Below are 26,525 nucleotides of genomic sequence, written 5' to 3'. Positions count from 1 at the left end.
TGTGTTTAAATAGTTGTAGTACTTTTAATTCTGTTCTGAGCAAATGATAAAAATAGTGACAATGAAACTTATGGATAACAACAAAACAGTTTCAGAAACATATGAAAGATATGAGGTGAACAACAAGAACATATACAACTCTGTTACGAGTGTGTTCCTTAACATTTTATCTTTTAACTAAACATACATCACCTCACAAAGGACACAGAACAAAAAAAAACTTGCTTTCAAAACATACAAGATACTAGAAAGAAACATTTGGAAATATTTTTTGTCTCATTTCGTTAAAGTAGACACTGGATAAACTTCACACTTTTTTGTTTGCCTACATCAAACCTAGTTATTTCAAAGTGCCTAAATCTACCTTGCCCAAAACATAAAAGTAAAGCTGAATGTACTACTACATTGAACATTAAATATAAAAACTAACAACCAAGTGAAATACTACATGTTCTAATTTTAACGCTTCAGACAATCAAAAGAAAAAAAATTGAATAGACAAGAGCTCTTCATGAATGTGGCAATATATGCAACTGGGTTTGTGTGGTCATGTGAAATACAACACTCATCCTTAATCTTCAGAATCAACAACAATACCTTGTTAATAATTTAATTTGCTTTACAAATTATTTTTTTTTCTGTTTATAATGTACATTTTAGTTAACCCTTAAAATGCTGAGCTGTTTGTGAATGAGTGCATACAAAATGGAATTACAATTCTGATGTTTAGAGGCTAAACTAAAACGCGTTTTAAGGGTTAAAAACTTCTTTTTAAAAAATACTATTGAAAACTTATTTATGGTAAATTAAACAAAAGGAAGTGCTCAAAACATGGACGAAGAAAAAGCTTCAGGGATACCTTCAAAGCTTCTTTGAAAACCTTCAGCAGTGACCCTGCCACCAGGGAGACGGAAGCACATGATAGAGCATTGTGGAGTCGCGCTGTGAAAACTGATGCATATATTGCAGAGGACAAGAGAACAGCGCTGGCAAAAGAAAAGCGTCAGAGAAACTAATAGCAAAGGTCAATGACACTAGCTCCAGTTGGAATAACTTTCCCAGTGTGCAAACATTTCTGGCTCACCAGCCACATGAAGAGGCACAGAACTCCTGTGCAGAGCCCTCAGCCCCCTGGATGATAAAAATGGTCATCATTAAACCACAATGGACGAACTATACTTATGAAGAGCTCAAGACAATAGAGATTTATAATGAAAATTAAATCAACCCTGTGAGAAGAAAATGGCATAACTCAATATGATAGTTATAACAACAATGCTCTAGGCGTATAGAAAAAAAGTCAAATTAATACATCTTATGCTATTATTTTTATCTCGTAAAGATCCAAGTTATTGCATGTTCATTGTATAAGCTACAGCACAAATAAAAAAATAAAGCCCCAAAACAATCTTAAAAGAATATGATGTGTAAATGCTCTTCATTGAAAGTTTTAAAAAAAGGGGCTTATGAGAAAATCTAATGTACGGTACATAAATAGTGCCTAACTATGAAAGTTTTACAATGAAATTAATAGAACACTTATATGGATGTAATAATATTATGGCATAATGAGACATTGAGTGAACAACAAGAATCAAGCATACAAAGCCAAGATGACATTATTTCTATAAGTCTAACTATATACTAACTGTACATACACACCCTGTTGAAATTATGCAGCTATTGACACATAAGCAACTGAAACCTATTAATACACTTAGCACTATAACATAAAAGCTTAAGAAAAAAATAATAAAATAAAATGGTAAAGATGTGTGTGACTAAAAGTCTAAATGTCGAGCTCAGCATTTTGAAAAAATGCCACCTCCCCTTTTTTTTTCTCCAAACTTTGCCCAAAAATAATTTCAGATTTGTTTGGAATGCAACAGTTATAAATACCAACAAAGTATACAAGTAGAATTGTTTACACCCGCTTAAAATAAAGTAAAACATTTTGAATGCATAAAGACTTCAAAATTTACAATGAAATCAACAATTGGTCACAGCTTTATGTAGGTAGTGGAATTGTCTTTTCAATTAATAATTTGTATATTTAAGTATGTAAAAACATCACATGATTCTGGAAAACATAATGTTATTACATTGGGAAAAACTAAGCATCAATATAACCAGTTTAAACAGCTCAGCAGTTACACAGATGATTTAAAACACACACAAACACATACATGCCAGTATTCATTTGCTATAAACATGTTTGATTGATTTTGTAACATTATAACTCTATAACATTACCTACTACAATCTGATTGGGTATAGGTCAATGATTATAGGAATTTTCATTAATAGTTGTATACTGAGAAAATATGATAATCTAAACATTTAAAACGTCACCTAAATGCTAATGCAGAATGACATATGATGTTAAAATACTGTATGTTTGTCACTGTCTTTATTGATTGTATTGACAAATCCTAAATTAAACATTTAAATAAGAAGACTATGAAAAAATGTTTTCATTTAATGAAAAGTTGGCAAGAATGGACTGAAAACTTTCCAGCATTTTATCAACCCGAAATGACACCTATAACAACAGCAAATCTGACCACAAATGATCTGAATTGCCCACACTGCTCAGCAAATTTTTTTCTGTTGTGAAGGAATTTTGGTCCTAAAAAGAAAAATCCAACAAGAAACTAAAAATATTTACTTAAACTTGACCCATCCGATACAAAAGTTGTTTTGGTGTCCTTGCCTAGATAGAAATGGAAAACTAAGTTTTTGTTTTAATCTAACTTTTTAAATAAATACTCTACAAAGTTGGTCAAGCATGCAGACCAGAAGCTAAAATATTGTTGCGTTATTTAAACCTAATGTAACATCTTGTTGCATTAGACCAAACAAAATGCCAAAAGAGCTCTGTAGTTTAGCAACAATAGAATATAATATTACTATCTATAACATCATGACAATTACTAGAAAACAAAACTATTTATATATAAATAAAAATAGATATCAACTCAAACATAGTACAATCACCTATTGTTTTAATCAAAATCCTAGGTCTATAAATATGTACCAATAGAACAACTTGACATCTTGGAAGATAAGAGAAAATTATTATTTTTTAATTAAAAAACTCTTGCTACAGAATCAGTCAATCAGATAATGGAAATATAGAATGGAGCAATATATTATGAACAAGCTCAATGAAAGAAAAACAAAAATAATGATTTTAAGTTGGGTATCGTGAAGCTATTCATATTTTTTAAGCAAAATGAAAAGCCATTTCTATTCTAGAGTTCGATTATTTATGCTATGAACCATGTTTAGATAAAATTATTTACAGAATATTTCTTACAAGAAAAGAATTGTATTTATAAAAAAACATCAGCTCTTATCTGTTACTATAATCAATGATGGTGCTGCTGACTATATTTTTTCTCTCTCTACATTTTAAGCAGGTAAAAATATTTGTTGCCTGCTCCAATGCTCCTTGAAAGGGATAGTTGTGCAAGTACCTCCACTTCATCAAGGGAAGAAAGCAGTACTGATAACCCCACTCCTTCAAGGGAATAGCTTTATAGATAACCCTCATTTCATCAAAGTAACAACTGTACAGATAACACCGGCTTACCATACATATCATTGACTAAATAAGAAATCGTAGTGGCCCACCAGTAGTCAATGGCTTCAACTGCTGCAGTTGCATCAAAATTTTAATTTTCATCTATGTTTTCATAAGAACAAATAGAGCCTTTACCTATCCCAAAGACAACTTACTATTGTGAATTTTTTGTTTTCGCTATTTCTAATGCTGTCTTAAACTTAAAAGTAGTTATATTAAAAAAAAATTCTCTACATGCCTTATGTACTAAAAAAAAAAAGATCTACCCAGAACAAAAAGAGAGACCATATCAGTGCTTACTCCAAGCCATTAAGTTAATACCTATTAATAGTTCATTCTTTTAAATTGTACAATATGAGAAACAAATTGATTATGTCCTTTAAACAGACATTTAGAATTCACACATAAGATTGTTAGTTTTGAAACATCCCAACTATATACACATTTAATTTTTAAATTGTATAACGTAACATTCAAAACTTGTATGTACATTTGAACCAATCAAATTAAACAAGAAAACAGAAGCTATATCTCTGCTAACAATTACTTGTAACATGCACCAACTGACTAGACTTCTTTGAGCTGTCTAGTTACATGCATTTATTGAAACATTATTGGTTAACAGACCTATAAAACAAACACACACACATAGTGCAGACACCAATTTTAAAGCACAAGGCAACTGTTCAATATTGTCATCCCCAACACATTATGTATATCAAGTTGGTTGCTTCTTAGTTGTTTGGCACGACGCAACAATAATATTCTTCAGACATGACAACAAAAAAAACGCCAGCAAGTAAAACTTCAGATCAGTGCTTCTATATTAGCATTTCTAAAATGCCATGATTCAAAGCCAAATAAACCCATCACAAAACATTTATTGAACCCCTTATTTAAGCTTGTCTTAGAGAGAAAAAAAATGTGTTTACCTCTATTTCTTCTTTGAAAGATTATTATTGAAATATTTCTGCTAGCTTTTAAAAATTGCATCATCTTGAATCTCAAGATTCAGCATTCATCAGAATTAGCTCAGAACATGATATTCATATATGCTAAATAATTAAGTTTCATTATTATGCTTATCTTGCAAAGGCAATGGATTGCAAACAAAATTTTCTAGCCCAGAGTTTCAATCACTATAAGTGTCAATATAACATAAAAATTGACCATTCAACCAACCAGACTAGAAGATTGAAAAGTTTGAAAAACATTCTAGTTTTCATTAGGGATAGATAGGCGCGAAACAAAAGATCACATAGTTGTTTATTATCAACACTTCAACTCAGTTGTTTTTTTTACACAGAATAAAACAAATTTGAATAGAATAATCACATACTTACTAACATTCCATAAATGTTAAAAGGTTTACACTTATATAACAAACATATTTATCAGCAGATTGCTTCATTGCTCCAAGCACAAGATAAAAATTCCATTCAGATACCAAAAAGAATATTATTACTTAGTTTATTTATTTATGTATCCTAGTCTTTACTTTACTATTGTCTTAAGTAACTGCATCAATAGTCATCCAACTGGGGATTATGCAGTGACATGATCAGAGCTTTGGTCACAGCAGCTGCTGCCAGTGCAGCGTAAGGCTGCCACTCTTTATTCTTTGTGCCATCAATGTAGTCGGCAAGGCCACGGACAATCATGAAACTGTCCTTGCGATTACCTGTGATACTTTCCATGACCTGCATCGCAAGACAAAAATAAAGATGTATATCAAGCACAATTCAGTTTAATAAACAAAATTATTGTTTCATTAATTATTTTAAAGTCCAGATTTTTCTTAATGCTTGAAGTAAATTTTATCAAACAACCAATGAATTAATCTTATTTAATAATGATGAATAACCCTCATCAAGTCTAAACATTTTTCTGAAATGCTGAAAGCCAATTACAGCCAAGATTTTTTATAATAGAATGAATCTTACAAAGCATTTTAAGATTGTTAGTTTTTTTACATGTTTTAATTCTAATCTTATATGTTATGGATAAGTTTTTTTATAATTTAAAATTACCATGTAAAAAGTATAATTTAACAACAAAAATGAACACGAAATAATATATACCGGTAACAATATAAGTATTCAATCAAAATTATTTCATATATATGACGTATGCACATACTTGGATGTGTAGACATGTTCTAAAATATGCACGCCATGCAATTATTACCTGATCAAACTCTGCATCAAAGGCTTGGATACCATATCTGGATGCAAAGTCATGTCTTAACATCTCTTGCTTGACCGGTCGACCTGCCCCAAACACTCCAAATCTGATGACTGGTCTCTCTGTATCTGTTGGAATACCCGTTGGATTTTCCGGATGTTGAACTTCAATCACCTTAATGTGCAGAAAATAAACCAAACGAAGTTTAAACTATGCTCATTATTGTAAGGTCCCCACAATTTCTAACACGCAAAGAGCAATCTGCAATCTTCAAATAAGAACAGGACACACCTCTTTAGATTTTCACCTCAATAGAATACATCCTACAAACCTCTTTGCCCACCCATACAAAACTGTCAATCATAACCTCTTTGAATGCCCCAAATTAATTCACCATGGGTAGACCCTACTATCACAAACCAACATAACTAACACTCTGTACGGCAGTGGGGAACAAAAAAAAAACAGCACACTACTTTTCCTTGACACAGACTGCAAAAAACCTTACAGACAGATCAGCAGCAAAAAGCTGGTTAGAAGAAGAAGAAAGCAACGCACCAAATAAACAAAAAAAAAAACACTAATATGGATATGAGTACCATCAAACCATAAATAGATTTATCATAGTCATTACAAAAGAAGTAGAACCCATGAAATTCCTAACGTTTCAATCTTTTAAAAGATATTTCTGCAATACCTAAAGAGTGTTCTTACCTGTCCTTCTCCAATGCCCATATAAAGTCTGTCACTTGACCTGGGCGGCCGTGTGTAGTCCTGCTCTTGGGATGCCAACAGATCCTGCCCTTCGGCAATGTATTGTTCCCAAGGGACAAAGCTTGGGTCCACCTGCAATTTCTCCTTTACTTTCTCAACAAGTTTCTGTAGCTCAAGGTCACGAGGTGCCCAGGTCTTTAACTGGTACTGAGTCTATCACACAAAAAAAAAAAAAACGTTAAGAAAATATGTTACAAAAGTGCGGCTATTTATAATTACTAACTAACAGAAGCTAATTTGGTGAACACAAGAAGTGTGATTTTAACTTTGTTTACTGTGAAATTTTAAACAAGTATGACGTCATTTACTTGAAACAGGTAAAAATAGCTTAGTTAATTCATTACAACATGGCAGAATAGACCAGAAAATAGGAACAAGAAAAACTATATAAAGGTGGATAAGAATAGTTTCTGGGTTTGGTGACTTGTTTGTTAGTCTTAATACATCTAGTCTTAGTGAATCTATTACATTGGATTGAGTAGTGTAATTCCAAGATCAAAATGTGCTTAATGAGTTTATTTAATATTTAAATAAAGTACTTTTAAGTTTTAAACCAAGGATTGTGTTTCAGTGCTTTCTACTTTACAGATCTCTAATTCAAAGAATCCTAGATAGTAATGTGACATCCACACATTAGTATCTTGAAACACACAATCAAATCTCATAAAGCATCTAGACAAGCTCATTAATTTCTAAATACATTCTTCTGTTTCCACAGATTCTAAGCAGCATATTGACACAAGTATACAGTAAGTCAGGCGCCTTAATTGAAATACAGTGTTTGACATAGTAGTGACATATAATAAATTGAAAATAATTAAATAATGGATAATTCATATTTGTTGTTGTGTCTAAAATATATGGCATTATTGAGTTTTCGATAATATTAGTAAACAATCCCTAAGTATAACAATATATTTGAAAAAAAAAAATAGAACCTTCTTTACAAGTTCATTGTTTTTTTACTTAAGTTTTAGGACTATTGTAAGGAATTTGTTTTTGCCTTTACCTCCCCTTGCTTATCCTGGGTGATCTTGTCACAGTAATAATAGATGTATCCCTTGTCACTCTGGTCACTGGCTGAGATGACCACATCCCCCAGGCGTCCATGCTTGTAGAAGTCAGTGAAATGTGGGACACTTCCAGCACAACCAACCAGGAACACATGTTCTATAGCCTGGAAAGTACCTAAGTAACCAAATACATACAAATCATCAGTAGAAGCATTGCACATCAAGTTACACTAACAAACAATAACAATATACTTTAAGCTTATGTTTTAAGTTTGACCCTCATTAGACCTCATTAACTAATTTATAGAGATTTTAATTTATTTTTCACTTTTTGCTACCATTATTTTGGCTAAGAAATTGAAGAAATCTTGCATGCACATTTTTTTTAATATACTCAGTTAAATTGTAGTATTTTTTTAAAGTATTATCAAACAAACAAAAAATTAATTAAAATTTAAAAAGAAAAAGTTACCCAACAATCTTGTGGTTGTATTTCCTGAAGAGATCTGAGCTGCTCTAAAATTACCAAGTGCAGACAACTTAGTGGTGACTACTTTGTGTTCTCCAATAAAACCAGTTGTGTAGACATTGGACTCACCTTCATGAACAAGCAAAAAAAAAATTATTGTCTATAAAACTTTTCTACATACTTCAAAAAAATATAAAAATAAAATGTATAACACAAGGAGTACAAATGTATACAGAATTATTCCATTATGAACCATGCCTTGTCAACATGTTAGTACCAGGTTCCAATCCTCCCTGCACAAAGCTTGGACTGGAGAAACTAAAGAATGTCCTTTGTTCGTAATATAAGCTATTTATAAATCAAATCTAGCAAGGAAGATGATTTTAATTTACTTGCTTTATACAACTGAGTAACATCTTCAAACCCTGAGACAAACTTATCTAGGCTAGACTTTGTTCTGAGAATCGGCCTTTGCATAATGTTCTAAGCAACCATAGGTAATGCATTAAAAATTCATTATATACATAAAAATAAAAAAATGTTAATCAGAAAAGAAAATACCATTCACAACCGTATAAGCTGTTTTAAAAAGTGGTGCTTAAAAACTAGATTTTTAAAAAACTTATGAAAAATGATTTGCTATTAATTTAGATATCCTTCTTCTTCATTTTCATGTTGGAGGGTTCAGATCAGTAATCCTATATCTGAGATGAACCACACAGTGGTTTCCAGACCAGGCAGTTCAGATCAGTAATCCTATATCTGAGATGAACCACACAGTGGTTTCCAGATCAGGCAGTTCAGATCAGTAATCCTATATCTGAGATGAACCACGCAGTGGTTTCCAGATCAGGCAGTTCTCCGCATAGTTTCTCATCTATAGGAGGGTTTTGGGGCCAGAGTGTTGATTGGGCCTCTTGATAAAGTATGCAGCTTTGAAGGTCATGGTCAGCATTCTCTGGTGATTCTCCACAAGGGCAAGTTTTGCTAGTCCCAACTTCTAGTGTCCGGTTCAGAGGCGAAAAATTATGCGCTGGTCATGTTTCTGGTAACTGGGATGTGAGCTGATCCAATTCTTATTTATTCAACACTCATACTCATCATTTCTTCTGGGTAAAGAGGAATTTTTATTTGTTTGTTTGTCCTTCCATCTTTGTCCAGTATGTCTGCTCTTTTATTGCCTTCTAATACAATGTGTGCTGGAACTCATGAAGAACAGTTTCCCCGCTGTTGATGTTAGGGTTTATAAGAGCTGTCCTGAGTTGCTTTATATAGGAAGTATTTAGATATCCATGTTTCAATATTTTTCTTCAGCCACTCAGCTGTTGGAGGGGCATCATGCATGGCTTTTGTTCATCCCAATTGGACCCCCTGCTTTGTGGGAGGAAGAGAATCTGATGTGCAGCTTAGTTCAAATCACTGCTTGAAATTTTATGCTTGTAAAATTGAAACTCCATATTTAACAATTTAATCTAAAATTGTTAAGGAATCAGTAACTAGTACAGAAGCACAAAGAGTTAGAAATAAGGCACACAAAAAATCACCTTCTGTCTTGTAGCGGACATAGGTTGTCTTGTTCTCCATCATGGCGTCAACAGCCATCTTCTCACAATACTGGTAGGTAATTATAGCAATAGTCGGCTGCAAATTGGAAGCAATGACTGGCATGTTTTTGATCATCTGGACCTCTATAAATAGAAACAGAAAGACAGAAATGAACAATATGCCATAAAGTCATTGCATAGAAAGTCCTTTTCTTAAACCAAACATTCCTGGAAATTAATGAAAGGTAATCGTTAGGGAGACAATTTAATTGTCATTTAGAAGTAAGAAAACTGGTTACACTGAATTTGTTAAAAGAAATATTTCACAATGTTAGCAGCATCTTCAGCAAAGTTTGGTTGTAGCTTTAAAGCTGAAACAATTTAAATTTGTGAAACCCTTATGTTACGCTGAGCTTGTCTAGCTACTTGGCTTCAATGTTTAATTTCAAAACATGTCATTATACTTAGTGATACAATTTATTTGAGTTTAAAATAACATGACTTGCCTGTCTTGTCATCCAACACCTTGCGGACAAAACCTCCATTCTCCATTGAGGAAATAAGTTGCCTATCAAGCAATTCTTGTAACTGAAGCTGAACCATGGCAGCATCCGCTCCAGTAATCCTAAAAATGTTATGCACCAAAAATAAAAATTTAAGTTTAACAACATTTCATACTGTGCAACTGGCACATGTTTACACACACTATGGTCAAGAGGAGAATATGATGTAACACACGGGAAAAAAATATTTCCAGACTTGCAGAGAAGGCTTCTTTAACCAGGGGCTACATGAATTTCCAAACATATGGTCACTGCTAAACACTGCTTTGTCCTATAGAACCCTATAGAACCAACCCTCTTAAGGCTTCAAAATGCACTGTGAGAGGTTAGAGATGACCCCTATCAGTAGTTTGGGCATATAAATAATGTCTAATTCTGATCAAACAGATAATTAGAGATTCAGCTTGTAAACAAAATAAAAGTATTAAAAATTGATTATGTCTTAATACCCTAATCTTTAGCACCACATAAAGGCACAGGGACTCCTATCTATCCTCTATATGTAATCCACAACTATCTCAATACACAAAAATAGCTCACATAGAAAGCACTAGAAAGCAATTTAATAAAAAAATAAATAATATGGAATTTCTAAAATGAATTCTAAAGGTGGATATCTTCAAGTGCATATGACTTCCAGGTGTACAGAATTGAGGAATTAATTGAATGAGGACATGTCATTTTACTCAGCTTATTTGGTTATTGATAAAGGTTACTTCACTGTCTCAGTTGCATGAAAACCTACCTAACTAGATCCTCCACAGATAACACATTAGGATAAGCTGATTCCAGAAGTGTTAACAATTTCTCTCTGATGATCTCTTCTATAGGCCTGTCATCCCGTTTGTTGAAACCTAGATAGAAGTAATACAAAATATTATGTTGGAGATCCTTCATTAGAAAATCTACACATAGTCAAGATTCAACTAAAAATAATAAAATATTATTGAAATATATTAACAAATCAAAAAAAAAAAAAAAGCACAAATGACAGCAAATGTTTGGGTAATTAATGCTACATATGTTTTAATTTAAACTGATAGCTTCCAACTTACAAAAAAAAATTTTATCGATAAAAAAATAAAATTTCATTTCTGAGTATCAACTAAAAATACATAAAAATTTTCTTTCTTATAGCTAATAAAAATAAAGTTTGTACAAATATAAAATCGTGTTCCAGAATACATAAATAAGAATACAATTAGTAACATTCAAAGGATGCCACAGTAAAGTCTTTAAGAATAGAGATTGAAACACCAGACTTCTAGGAACATGCTGAATGTCAGTCTATCACATGCAATACCTCACACATAAAGAGTGTAGCCCTAATCATCATCTTTTTTTAAAAAATTATATTGATCAAACTCAAAGTATAAATTAGGCTGTAATTGCAAAACATTACCAACATTGAATTAGAGAAAAGATGTTTGTGATTCCCCCACTCTGTTAAAATGGTTTCAGCCATCGATAGTTTCAAATGCTTAATTAATACGGTAGTTCTTTTATCTAACATATTTTTGGTTTAATATGCTTAATTATATATATTTCAGAAAAAGTAATTCTAAATAAGAAACTAGTATTTATCCTGACACATAGCTAATCATTTCCCTGAACTCGTAATTTTCTTTATTAATTTATATAAAGTTCAAAATCACAAGTCAGTCTTTATGCCCATTTTAAGCTCTGTCCAGAGTTTCTAAGTCATTGTTTACCTATATTTACATTAACAAACTAAGCTAAACATCACTAAAAAATACTTTAAGTGTTTTCTTGAATAGATCATGTTATCATACAGGTAAATAAGGAAAACTTTAATTTTTTTTCTATCTACAAAATTAAGAAATTAGAATTTTATAGACATAAAATTATAATGTGTTCAACACTTTTTTGTTTGTTTGTTTTTCCTACATTTGAAACAATTCATTTTGAAATCACATTTTATTCTCAAGTGATTTTCATTTCAGTTATACCAATGCAGGAAAGTGAAATAATGGGGTCTGACTGGAAAAAATAATAAACTAAGAAATAAAAATTCAAAAAAAAAAAAAAAAAAAAAACATTAGTTAAGTTATTGGCCAGGGAGAGTGTGTGGTTCAATATTTTTTCTTTGTTGAAGAAGTAGAGGAGAAGAAATCAAAGACACATGCTACTAGTGACTCTGTTTATAACCAGGAAACATTTATAATGCATATCATAGACGTGTGCCAGTTAAGATTTTGTTTTCAGAACAATTCATTCTGATTTTCAAACCAATGCTAAAAGAAAAATAACATGGATTATTTGACATAATGCACAATACACAGTAGGTATGTAATTATGAAACATTTTTCAAATACTGTTGTCTATCCATATTCTTTACACCCTTTAGTGTTGGTCAATAGGTACAGATATTGAAAAAGCTAACACTGAAAGAATAAAGTATGCTAATTGTATCTGCTGTTATACTGAAAAAAAAACAACAAAAAAACTTAGAATGTCTGATTTTTAAGTGGTCTAACTATTTTCTAGAAATAGCAAGTAACAATTTGTACTATTTTAGTTGTTATTTTTTTCCTTTTAGCATGACCTGTGACCTTTATTAGGGTTACTGAGTGATAAGTTTGAAAAAAAGGAAGGGAAACAGTAAGACATGGTTGGCATTTGACAGGAAGTAGACAATCCAGAGTTATCAGGCTTTCCTGATCAGACATTTACCTAAAAACTAGTAGCTATTGTGTACATAAAATGTGTGTATACCACACAAACTAAGTCATATACATTAATTGTGTCTTTTGAACTTATCTCACTTTTCCAAACAAGTGTCAAAGTTTTCTAGCATTTACAAATTTCTAGCTTTTGAAACTCATCTTAGAATTTTTTATTTTTTTTAAACGGTTTTAAAGTTAAGATTTCCTATGATATGATAAATATTAACGATTAATATTTAGAATGTTTTCATTGAAAAGAGATATTTTTAAGTATACGAAAATCTATATAGGAAATTTTACTTGAAAATTAGAGTACAGTAAATCAACCAAATGCTTTATCTTCATCTTTCTCGAAAGAAGACAAAGTGTTCAATGAGAATCAAAAGAACAATAAGTCCCAAGGAAAAGAAAAAAATGCACTGGAGCAATGGCTACCAGAAAAAAAAACTGATGGTTCTCAATGTATTTACCTAGACCCTCAAACATTTTAACACTGCTGCCTGTAAATAAATTGGTAAAGATATGAGTTACAACCATCTTTACAGAATGCCAGACTGTATTTGTTTGTTAGTGTTTTTTTTTTAAGGGACGGGATTCTTATATACAAATCACTACTTGTGTAGAACTTTATTAGTGTGGAAAAAAATATTTCCACAATAACAACCAAGTGTTTTAACGATTCACACATATAAACTTTTTAAAAAATCTTAGGGGAGCAACTCTAAAAGGATTCTTATGTCAGATGTCACCACAGGAATGTCCTAGATCTACAAGTGAGTAACCATCCAGCAAAAAAAAAAAAAAAAAAGCACCACAGAGTGGCCTTCAGAATTTAAGCAAACAGTTCTGGGAGAGTACAGATAGATTATAAAAAGTCTAATAATGAACATGAGAGTGTTAGGGCACGTTTAAACGTTATTTAAATGTATTACCTAGTTTTAAAAAAAAAGTAATGAAAAACAAATAAAAATAAAGATAGAATGTAGACATCAAATAAACTTTTCTTGTGCTGTGTTGTTGTTTTTTTTTATTGCAACATAGTTCCTTTCTTGAAGTATTTCCAAGAATGAGGTAAGCATAGATTGCACAATTTAACATGACCTGCATTTTGTTTCTCAGAAAAGCCCTTGACACTGTTTACTACATAACTTCTTTTCCACAGCCCATCCCAAGAAGATTAAGTAGCAGGCCATGTGATCTCATTGTTTTCTTAACAAAAAAAAATTGGCTACTCATATCAAATCAGGATGATTCAGCCAGACAGGGAGTGTAGGGTCTATGAAACATTTCTACAAACAATGATGCACTATTAAAATAGGTAAGTCTATATTCTGAACTGTCCAATAAAAATATATTTTTTTTTGGACTTAATTTTCTTGTCATTTATGTTTCATAAAATTGTTTCAATTGAAACAAAAAGACTGTATTTAAAAGAGAACAATGTATAACTAAAATGATCTATTTGTAGTGTGTAAATATTTTTTTTTAAGTTAAAAGAGAGATGTAAAAAAGGAGAAAGAATGGACATTTGATTTAACTGTCCCGCTCCTCTCGGTTGGTGCTGGAAGAGAGTGATTTTTTAAAAAGTCTCTTATCAGTAAAGATATTTCAAGATCAATTTTAATTTTCTAGGAAAGCTTCTAAAATGTTTTTTTAAACTGTCTTTGTCTAAAGTATTATTATCGTTATATGTGCCTTCTGATATTGGTTTGTTAATTGAAATGATTATGCAACTTAAAAACAATTTTAAATAGATACACATTTCATTTGATTGTGGTGAGGGGGATAAAAAGAATCCTAGCTTCATTTAATTGTATTTCTACACACTGGAAGAAAGAACAATAACCCAATGCTTTGCTGGTGAGTCAGTAAGACAGACATAAATCTGTCATTGCCACAGTTCAAAAAAAAAATACATAAAAATTGTGTCCTCATTCAGTTCAAGACTGACACAGCAACTATTACAGTCTGTTTCTCATCAAGGCAGTTGAAGTGGGGTGGGTGGTGGACTAGAGATTGCTGTTTCATTCAATCAAGACAGCTAAGGATAAAATTCCAAGCCATTTTTTTCTTTTGACAAAAGTGGAACACTTCAGTGTTGGGAAAAAATACACAGTATATCCTTAACACACCCACCCTTAAAAGTGAGATTTATCAGAGAACAAGACAGTAACACTAAAAACACAATAAAACGTAAAAAAAAAAATCTACAAGAGCTTTCACATTACTTTTTTTTTTAACCTTTTCTTTTAAATGACCTTTACAGGGAATCAAATGAATGAAAAACTACCCAAAAAAAAAAGGGAGAGGGGGGATAAAGACAATGTGATGAATGGTTTGGCAGAAGTGACCTTCACTTATACACACTCAAAATGTCCCAAAGAACAGGTACATAGCCAAAAGAAACAAAAAAATTGGGAGTAACAAAACTGAAGTGTAAGCAGTTTTTAATGACTCATAAAGATTATATATTGTATAAAACCTTTTTTTTTTGGTTGTTCTTGTTAATTATTAGTTACACTTTGCAATAGCTAAAAAGAAGCCTTGAAAGAAGTCAGGTGCACTGAGATTAAATTAACTGTACCATGAAAAGTAAGAAAATAATATTTAACCAAATATATATATATATTTGGTTAAATATTATATATATATTATCATCCCTAGTAAAAGGATTTAGATAAAAAATGACATCAGAATGATGGTTGCATACGCAATACCATGGTTCCCCAACACACACACATACCAGAAAAATTGTTTGGACCTATTGTAAAGTTTAAGATGCCAGTAAATCCTCCATCCACACAAGTAAATAACAGAAATTTTTAGATTCAGAGCAAGAAGAGATTGTAGCTTAACTGAATAAAAGCCTTGCTTTAAGAAGATGGTTTCTTATTATTAACAAGAATCAGAAGTCAAGAGGAAAAATTTTATTTTTTTCTTGTGTTTTATTATGATTATAAATCATAGAAAAATACTGAACTTCTTCAAAACAATTAAATATGATGCAATATTATGTCAAAACACTTGTTCACAAACCCTATCTTTGATATGATATAATGACGATTCACATAGCCTTAGGCTTAAAAAAAATAACCAGAGTAGTTTCTTTTCTACATAGTGTAGTCTCTCTTAAATACAAAAAAATGTTTACAGTGCCTGGAAAAGTGGAAGGGCCTATTAGCATTATGTTTTTGTCAGAGGAAAACCAGTCCTTAAATATTGAGACCAGTAACTAACATTCACAAGCAATAAGAAAGAGATGAGATGCATCAATTGTTAAACTGTCCACTAGGATGCTGTTAGATTTGACTGCGCCTTTCTTAAAACAAGATACGCCCCTGTTAATGTGCTACAATAAACCTAAGCCCTTGTTTTGATTTCATTCACTAAGTTTGGACATCAAACAAGTAAAACTAGTTCAATGGTAGCTGGGAGAAGAGAGAGATTACTTGCCCCTTGAAACAGAACTACTAATCATGCAATGTAAAACTAGAAGCAACCCGTCAACATTTTTAACTGCCAGTTAAAACAGAAAAGCAAACGTTGGCGTTGGTCATTCCTTGACCACATAGTGAAAAATAGTTCAACACCATTGCCACCATCCACCAAAATAACAGCAGGTTATACTTTCTTAATTATCAGATATTTAGCACATATTCTATTTCAGAACCTATAAATCAATCTATTTATAATTTTTTTCCCCATAGAATACAATAAAGAGCAAAGGGATTGATGTTTAATTCAAGTATTTTTTCCTAGAACGTTGAATGTTAAAAAGGACACACACACAAAAAAAAAAAAAAAAAGAGATTTGAGGGGGAGGGTGAGATCATTCTATGCTATTACTTGTGAATGAACATAATCAAAACAAAAAAAAAGTAACTGATAAAACTAGAACATAAAAGAAGGTAACTGGTATAAAGTTTGTGTCAGTACATTGAAAGTGCCATGAACCACAATGCATAAATATGTAACACTTAACAAAACAAAGTCCTGCATATAAAATCAAACAACCAGACGGTACCACTTACCCTCTCCATTCATATTTTCTATTCCTTTAGAAAGAAGAAGGCAGTGGGGGAAAAAAAGATTGGAAGATAGAAAACAAGAAATATACTGTTTAGTCAAGTTATTTTTTTCATTTCAAGTGGATATACTGATGGAAGCTGAAAATGCATTAACTTGAAAAATGTTGGGCTTACATTAATTTATAAGTCACATTTTAAAGATACAAACAATATATTCAAACTAGTTAACTATAACAAAACTCTACTTAAAAATATTCAATTAAGACTTTCTTGTTCTAATAGTTTTGTCTATTTAGCTCTACAAAGTAAGCAAAAACACCTTAAAATTAACCAAGAAAAAAAAATCCATATTAATAGTGTTTAAAATTGAATAGTAGCCTGAATAGAGTACAAACATTGACATTCAAACTACCCTAACTTTTATTTAAATAGCATTCATGTTATCAATGCCCATTCATTTAAAGTGAATCAGACAAGCAACATTTTCTGGAAACAATACAACCTATGGTGTTCATATTATTGTAGTGGAACTAAGGGTAAAAGGGGGGGGGGTGTAGTAAATTGCAATCTGAATTTTTCACCATTCAATACAAAAATATTAAAAAATAGAACTGCGATGAAATATTTAAAAAAAAAAAACAACAAGAAAACAGAACAGAAATCTTTTAAAATCGAGCAGTGAGCCTAATGCCAGAATCAAATATTTTAGGATACTAGGTTAATAAATGAAGTCATAGCTTATGGAACATTAGTGAAAGGGCATCCATTGTGAATGTCTGCTTCTTCTTATCTTATAAAATACAGACATTACTTCAAAAAAAGAAGAGGATTAAGCCCTACAATTAAGCTTATGGGTATTGATGTGAAAACACTTTCTGCTAAAGAGCAATTTTGATCTGAAACATGCATTAATAACTACATATGTAAACAAACAAGAAATTCATATTAAAAACAAATCATTACATAAAAGTTAAGACTTAGAATAAACTGAGAACAAAACATAATAAAAGTAACGTGCAAATGCGCTAACACACACATTTAATGAACATGTTGGTTTCAACAATGAAAGGTTGAGTGAAGATATTAGTATTAGACAAGGTAAACTTAGCTTGCAACACCTTTTTTTTTTAACTTCATAAAATAAGAAACGGTGACAAAAGAAACTAAAGAACATCAATATATGTCAGAGATTAAAAATGAATGGGACAATCATCCAACAGGATCCGGCACCTACCAAATTGATCCAAAGGAATGAGGCAGTCTAGAAGTAGAGACAGCGCAGACTCATTGCATGACAAGAAAAGAAATACCTACACACTTTTTACAAACTATTTTAAATTATGTCTAGAATTAAGTACAGAATTTCAAGACATAGTCATTCTAATCCTTTCAAACTAAAAAATTCATTTAAAATTTGAAAAAAAAAAATATTTATGTGTATGATGCCAAAGAAAAAAAAAAGATTTTTAAATTTTCAGTTATAAAAGGTACAAGAACTTCTGACAAGTACAAAATAAAAGAATGTTTTTATTATATTTCAGTGCATTTCTAAATCAATATTAATTGTATTCAAGTAAATATACATGCTCAACCTTCTCTTTTCTTTCTCTCTTAATAGACATGTATAGAAATAGATAAATAGAGATAAATAGAGATAAGAAAGACTGACAACATAGACTGAAAAGTACAAACAGATACTCAAAGTTTGAACAGAATGTATCAATGATAGAATGGCAGACACCCAAAAATACTAACAATAATGACTTTTTAGAGAAAAATTATGCATTAAAGATTTCAACAGACACCAACAGAAGTAAAAAGTATCACTGGAGGTAGTACTATTGAAAGGGCACCATCAGAGACACTAAGTAGCTGCTCTATGAAGATTTAAACATTTTTAAGCAGAATCATTTACAGACACCAACAAAGTTACAGGGGGCGCTTTGGCTAAGTAATTAAGCACTTGGCTTCTGAACCTGGAGTCCTGGTTTCGAATCTCAGTGAAGACTGAGATTTTGAATTTCAGGCGCCCCTGAGTCCACCCAACTCTAATGGGTACCTGACTTAAGTTGGGGAAAGTAAAGGCGGTTGGTCATTATGCTGGCCACATGACACCCTGCTGGCCATAGAAACAGTTGACCTTAACATTATCTGCCCCAGAAACAGTTGACCTTAACATCATCTGCCCCATAGATTGAGAATTCTGAAAGGGAAACTTTTTTTTTTACTTTTAAAAAAGTTACAAAGGTAGCAGGACAGGAAGACTAACATAAATACAAAGAAGCTTTGAAGAATGACAGTATAATATAACATTGACACAGTCACAAGATGACACTGAAACGTACCTGGGCTCATGGGTGCATCCGCAGCATCCAGATGCTCAACTTCTAGATCTACTTTGCGAGCTAACAGGTACCGTGGACTTTGCATTTGTTTCATACATTTTTTTATAAATCCAACATAATCTAACAAGGGGAAAAAAACAAACAAACATAAGAAATGGCATTAAAAAACTAACAAAGACACAACCAAAGTATATGATGTGTGTACTATTAGTATATAATATTAAGTTCACATTTGAAAACTACATAGTCCACAAAGTAAATATAGTGAATTTGTGCTCCATGACCTAAAAAAATACTGTGTGGCATGTCCCAACCTACTTTTATTTTAATTGTTTGCTTTGAAGTGTTAAATAAGCAAAATTCTTTAGTCACATTCTTTTTGTTTCTATTAGGGGAAACTTAGACTACTAATATGTTTATGCCATATATTTAATGTATTTACTTATCATGCGAAGTATTTAATTCAATAAAATAGAGACCTATAAAAGAATTTGATATAATTAAAACCTCAATAAGTTCTTAGTTTGAAATAGTAGTTTCTTTACCATCAACAAATACTAATATTTCTAAAGAAAAAATTATAAGAAACTTTTTTAAAAAAATTAATGATGACATACCTCTAGGAAAATTTTCTGGTCTAACTAATTCTTTGAAAAATTCATAAGCTGTAGTTACTTGATTATAATAGTCACATCCTTCTTTATACCAAAACTTTAACTTCCTACTTTCCTGTAATGTAAACATTGAAATAGATTAGTAAACGAATGGGTTAATTATATCAACATTAGATAAAGACTTGTTGAAGCAGATTTTGAAGTAAATGATCAAACTATTTGAAGAAGAGGAAGACAAAAAAGAAAATGTGTGAATATCAGAGATAGGACAAGCAATATTTTATGCAGACTTCCAAAGGCACCATCTTTCACAGAAACATGTTAGAGATTTGGTTTAGAATTAGCAGTGATAACAAAAATAAACTCCATCCCTTGCTAGTCCAATGGTAGAGTCCATTCTGTAGTAATATAGATGAAGAGCAATACAGTTCATTCATGAATATATTATCCCATCATGTTACACTAATCAAAGCTAAATGCTTTAGTCCTTTACAATTAAAAACAAAGGTTAAGGTAACCCTTTAAAACCTATAGGGCAGATGATGTAAGGCCATCTGTTTCTGTGGTACAAGGGCATGTGGTAAGTACAACCACCAAACACCTTTAGCTTTCCTCAAATGTCAAGTACCCCCTAGAGTTGGGTGGATTAAGGGGTCCTATTAAAGTCCTGATGTCAAAACACTAGTCTTCACTGAAATTTGAGCTCGGTTCAGATGCCAATCGCTTTACCACCCAGCCACCACTCTGTTGCCATGGTAACAAACTAATTTAAAATATTTTTTAAAAACTGTGACTCACAACATAGTGTTCCTCAGTTTTCAAATCTACCAGAAAACATAAAAATCCAAGTTGCAATTGTGGTTTGCCTAAATCTTCATCTTGAGCATCTGGAAGTAAAAAAATGTTTCAATATTAGACACTCACCTTTTATACAACTAACTTATTGAGTTTAATAAGAACCATGCAAAGTAAAACTTACACAAAATAGCTTATAAAGAGCAGAAAAAATTTCAGTTGACTCTAGATAGTCCACCTGTAAGAGGACTGGTGGGTGTCAGAGTGCAGAAAACCTTGTATTATCAAAAGGATAGCTGTACCTCAAAGAATTAACCAAAGATCTCAAAAAAAAATACTTATAATAAGATATTCTCTTAGACTTTCAAAAAAAAAATAAAAATAAAAAAAAAAATTATTGATTTAAAAAATAAAAAATATTTCAATTTCAGCTTTCGCACAATGTATTATATACATGAATTTATGTCGGCACCGCATCAGATTACTTAGTGTGTCTGATAATGAAGTGTGGCTATCAAGAGTCAACTGTATAATTATAAACTTAAACATGAGTCAGCTCAACAATTAAGAGTGACAACACAAAGGAGACTACTGTTAGTTTAACACAAAGCTTAGGTCTACAAACTATTGTACTACTTTACCTGGCCTGTTTATAACAAGACCTTGATGCTGACCACCAGCAACATGAACTACATCCTCTGGATTCACATTCATCTTTTTTTTTCTTTCTATTTTGATGTGTGTGACTTTACCTTTCTTTGATGGGGTCATCACAACCTCTGCAATGAAAAGCACAATTATGTTCATGAAATAAAAACACATCATAAAATAGTATGAATAATGAATTTAAACATTAATACACAGATTTTTTTTTTACAATAAATTATGTTAAAAGTAAGAATTGACACATAGTATTTTATATGCATACATAAAAGTATATTTGTGAAAAAAAAAAAAATCAAAACAAAACTGCCAAAGACTAACCTTCTTCATTTGATGCCATTTCTGAAAGAAAAAAAAAAGAAAAAAAAATTGAAATATTTCAAAAGCAATCAATTTATAATCTATAAAATATATCAAAGAAAACATTATAACTGTAGTGGCGATGTGGGTAGGGTTAACAAGGTCTCGGCCCAAAAGATCTTTGCTCAGATACCAAGACCACCAAAAGAAGCCCTGACGGTGGTAAGGAAAACCAGAATAGCCTGATGAAGCAGCTGATGGACATTAGCACAATGAGTGTTACCAACCTGCTCCCCCCCCCCAGACATGGTTGAAGATTATGACGAACTAGATCCAACAGACCAAATGGGCTGTGGAGTTTTATCAGGGTAGGTGGGGGTCTCGTGTTCCTTGCCTGGCTTTTCTGCTAGTCAATGCTTATAGCAGCCACTTGGGTAGTTGCGAGTTAGTGGATGTCAGGGCCATGGTTGTCAAGACCACTGGTCTCATATTTTGATTCGGCAGGCTTACTCAATGGATACTTTGCAAATGAGTTGTAAGCCCACAAGGTAAGGTTATCAAACATGTCATCAACTTAAGATGTGTGGGGCATATTGGTAATGTCCAATTAGCAAAAAATGCCTATGTGCATCAGGTTTCATATGGTTTCCGGACCACCATCATGGCATCTTTTGCTGATCTTGGTAACAAGACAAACATATGATGGGTCCAGACCATGTGAGTAAGTCTACTGGTACTTGCACTCTCCCTGCGAGGCTCAGGCAGCACAATTCTTGTTAAACCTTTGGGTGCTATTAGGAATCACATTGACATCCTCAGCTCTGTGCTTTTTATTGGGATAGTTGCAGTAATTTCTTGCCATGGGAACCACACTCGTCTGGCTTGCAATCACAGTAACAGACAGAACTAACATCACCACCGTCTGTGTTGTAATTACCTGTACAGCTACATGTCTTTGCGTAACAATGGTTTGTTTTTCTTGCCATCAGCGTAATACCTATCTGTTTAAGCATGGTTCAGATATCATCATTTATGTTGTTCAGCATTGTACCCATCTGTTCCTAAGTGGCATTCAAGATCCCAACCATGCTCGGCTGTACTTCAAACAGGCTTGCCGGAGGCTATCTTTAAATTAAGGGTTTCTTTCTTTCAACGAATTTCATCCTCGCCATCAGAGCTCTTTAGTTCTTTCAATTCCGTGTTCGTCTATAGGAGATTCCACTTCAAGACACTTCAAAAAGGTAACAAAACAAGGACCTAACAGGTTAAAATTTGACCTGGACAAACTGAAAGACTCCCATGTAACTGCCATATTTGAGGCACAAGTAGGATGACGCATTGCAGCCCACAATATCTTTGACTCAAATGACCAGGACATCTACACACAAGTCAATATAAGCTGAACACAGCAATCACAGATACGAAAAAAAAAAAAAAAAAAACCCGGGTAACAATGGATATTCTAAAACTGTGAAAAGCGTCGGGAGCTTAGAGGGAAAAGGTTGTCCAACCCAAAATATGCCCATGAATACAAAAGTGTCATATATATGGATTAAAAGAGAAATGAAAGAAATGAAGATGTGGATAGAGAATAATAGTCAAGAAATTGAGGAGGGGATGAAAAAGTAAAAAAGCGTACCAACTGGTTATGTTGATATTGTTTATGAGTATCTTGAATGATTCCCTTGACTAAGGGAGTGAATGTTGGAATGTTATGTGTCATGTGTGTTAACAAGGTGCGTAAATAAATTCACTCATGAATCTGGTGTTATAGTGCTGACGTTGTTTATGGTTATATTAAGTGTAGTGTTTCTAGTTTAACTGGTTAAGGAACTCAAAACCTCAAAGCATGGAAGAACTACCACAATACAAGACTAGAAAATTCAGTGACAGTCCTGTCATTATCTTAGAAGACTCTAAGACTCTTACATTAGTAAGTAGAGATAGTGACACTCTACTGTCTAGTCAGTCTTTTATGAAGTTTTTTTTTTCAGTCAAGTTTAGTCTAGACCAGATCTAGATTTCTAGTTACAAGAGACAAACAATGTGGATGTGATTGTGAGTTACCTAGATCTACATAACATAACTAGCTGGATATTACCAGCACCTGCCGGCCTTAGTTTGTGTACTACCAATCTAGTGGATTGGATTTAGATCTATGTCAAACTTAGCTAATGTTCCTTTCAAGTTTTTCTTTTTCGCCATGAAAATAAAAGTAGTTTTGCTAAAATGGGTTTACCTGTTAAGCCGATAAATTCATATCAAATATATAAACTACAATGGAAACAGGTTTACCAGATTTGTTAAAAAGTATCTTTAATGGAGATAAACTAAACTATTAAAACGGGTTTACCCGATTTGTTAAATTAATTTGTTTGTTTGTTCTTCATGTTTCGGATGTTCCTTCTGAGTTGAAGATAATTACTTCCTAGTCCAAACCTCCCGCAGGATGACGGGGGATGGGATCGGGCAAGGTTTGAACCCTGGAACATCGATAAATCTGAATGACAGTCCAGCGCACAAACCGCACAACCAGGCAGCCATGAGATAATAAAGTATGTCAAGACGTCTAATTTCGCAAATACAAGTATAAGGAACAAATTTATGTAAAAATGCTTTTGAAACACAAATTTGAAGGTTAATTTTATTAAATAATTAAATCAATGGACTATATTTTGTATTTTCATGTGTCAAAATAATAAAACTATCTTTTTGCAAAAAGTAGTTCTTAAAATTAGATCTAGATCTCTTGTCTCATATAAACATAGCTATATGACCTAAATAGATCCATGAAATAGTAATACTTTCATAGAGTTGAGAAACTTTTTTTTTGAGGGTCTTAAGCTTGTTTTAGATTTTACTTTTAGTAACATTACATACATATGTTACTGTTTCAGCTAGTACCCAAGCAGCATATAATATATGCCAAGTTTTATCAAGATTGGTCAAACGGTTTTGATTTCTAAGCGGGACATACACACATACACCTTACTTTCTACTTTATAGTAGATAATATAGTGTAGAGCTCTAGATTCTAATCACTAAATAATTACTTGAGTCTGCTAAGCCTGGCCAGGTCTGTGACACCACTGGTGTGTATGTGTGTGGAATCTAGACCACTCTCTAACCCAGCGGTTCTCAACCTTTTTTGTTCCACAACCGTGGAACCCGCAACCTAAAATTTGTGTGCTCATAATTAAATTTAAAAAAAAAAGGGTATTAGGCATATTCAGACTTGCACTTATATTACTTTTCTATTGCATATTCCTAATATACATACTTAATGACAATTTGACAAATATGGCGAAGTATGGATAACAATCTTTGATACAGTGAACTACATTGTTACAGAAATAGTGTTTCCACAGTAGTTACAAACACGACAATGGTAGTGCGAAGGTTAAGCTTGTTTCTAGTCTACCAGATCAGGAATCTAATAGCACAACGAATGTCACTTTCTGCATCAAGTCTGCTTCTGAATTTGGACTTAATAACTAAAAGCTGGAAACCCTAGGTTCGCAAAGATTTTATCTTGGAAATGGAAGACGGCGCAGACGGGATATGAAATATTTTGAATACCAAGTACCGTTCAAATCTGCTTGTTACAGCATATTAAAGTGGACTTTAGAAAAAAAAACTTTCAATGATGAATAGACAAAAAAAAAAAAAAAAAACAGATTTTCTGGGGTCTTAGGTGACCCCTGACAATCATTCAAACCCCGAGGCGGTCACGACCCACAGGTTGAGAACCCCTGCTCTAACCAGAGTCAGACTCAGTCTAGGTAGAGTGTAGAGTACACTGATCTAGATCTAGTAGTGTAAGTGTTACTGTTTGTTAGTGTTACTAGATTTAACTAGATCTACTATTAGTTAGAATCTCTAGTACAATTACTAGTTCAAGATTAAGTAGATTTCTACTCTAGATCTAATTCTAATACTATGCTACTAGCCAAATACTAATATATTAAATATAATACTAAAAATGACAATATATATAATATATATATAAATATATAGAATATAGAATCTAATGTAACTAATAATTACTATAATAATATATCTCATGACATGACTGATATGTCATATTATATGGTAATAAGTAAATAACTAATAATTTACAAATACTAGAGTCTAGGTCTAATAAATAGATCTCTATTATTATATTATAATTGTTGACTCTCAAGAAGATAATCAGATCTAATTTCTAGATAGATCTAGACCTAGATTAATCTAGATTCTAGATGTTTTTCAATTTGTCACTTTTGTGTTGGTATAATATTATTATTAATAGTATTGGTAACTCAAGATTTAACTGTAAAAACTAAAATACTAAAAAGTGTTACTGAGTTACTCTGACTTGTAAACTCTGTAGTGAACAGCAGTGATTTTTTGTATACTAGTCTAGTATACTCTGTACAGAGAACAGGGTAAGTCACACTCACAGTGACTTAGTTCGACTGTAGTAACTGAGTCAGTCCGAGTGTAGACTGTAGTAGTCTGTAGACTCGTAGAGTCAGAGTGTTACAGTTTATGAGTTAGAACTTAGTGAGTTACATTTAACACTACACTCAACACTGACTACTAACTACATTGAAGTCACAGTGTAATGAGTGTACGCACGGTTACTGTACTCAGACTGACTCAGTCAGAGTCAGTGTACTGTAACTTCAAACTTGTAACTAAACTATCTGTAGTAACTCACTGTAGGTTAGGTAGTGTAAGTGTAACAAGTCGCTGTGACTGTGTTTAGTCAAGTGACTAGATCTAGAATAGTTAAATTTGATCAAATTAAAGCTACGTTACTTACCAAAAGGTGAAAATTTTAAATGACTCTAGAATAGCAAATTAATAATGAACAGAAAAATAAACTAAACTATAATCTATTGCTTTTAGTTTAGTTTTCTGTGCTATTTCCGGGAGTGTGTTCCACCATATTTAATATAGTTATGCGCATGCGCAG

General features: G+C 32.3%; 1 protein-coding gene and 1 long non-coding RNA gene across 7 annotated transcripts; one reads left to right on the top strand and one right to left on the bottom strand.

Moving 5' to 3' along the window:
* On the bottom strand, positions 1-26,525 carry LOC106074623 (uncharacterized). Of its 6 annotated transcripts, XM_056045705.1 has the most exons (17): positions 26,373-26,525; positions 21,587-21,607; positions 21,244-21,381; positions 20,606-20,694; positions 19,811-19,922; positions 19,194-19,313; positions 18,083-18,109; positions 16,852-16,875; positions 13,291-13,320; positions 10,879-10,987; positions 10,077-10,195; positions 9,571-9,714; positions 8,030-8,155; positions 7,554-7,732; positions 6,485-6,697; positions 5,774-5,944; positions 1-5,286 (listed from the first exon to the last, which is right to left on the bottom strand). In XM_056045705.1, the coding sequence occupies exons 2-17, from the start codon at positions 21,603-21,605 to the stop codon at positions 5,110-5,112; spliced, it is 1,797 nt and encodes a 598-aa protein (XP_055901680.1). In that variant the 5' UTR covers positions 21,606-21,607; positions 26,373-26,525; the 3' UTR covers positions 1-5,109. The 6 variants fall into 6 exon arrangements, with proteins under 6 accessions (XP_055901680.1, XP_055901683.1, XP_055901682.1 ...); XM_056045708.1 differs by lacking the exon at positions 13,291-13,320; XM_056045707.1 differs by lacking the exon at positions 18,083-18,109.
* Positions 12,267-15,306, top strand: LOC106074624 (uncharacterized). Its single transcript, XR_001218978.2, has 3 exons — positions 12,267-12,439; positions 13,983-14,138; positions 15,087-15,306. It is a non-coding gene; the product is annotated as an uncharacterized LOC106074624 (long non-coding RNA).

Source organism: Biomphalaria glabrata, chromosome 11 (genome assembly GCF_947242115.1).
Source record: "Biomphalaria glabrata chromosome 11, xgBioGlab47.1, whole genome shotgun sequence".
In the NCBI taxonomy this organism is placed as follows: domain Eukaryota; kingdom Metazoa; phylum Mollusca; class Gastropoda; family Planorbidae; genus Biomphalaria; species Biomphalaria glabrata.
This window is presented reverse-complemented; position numbering and strand designations above follow the sequence as displayed.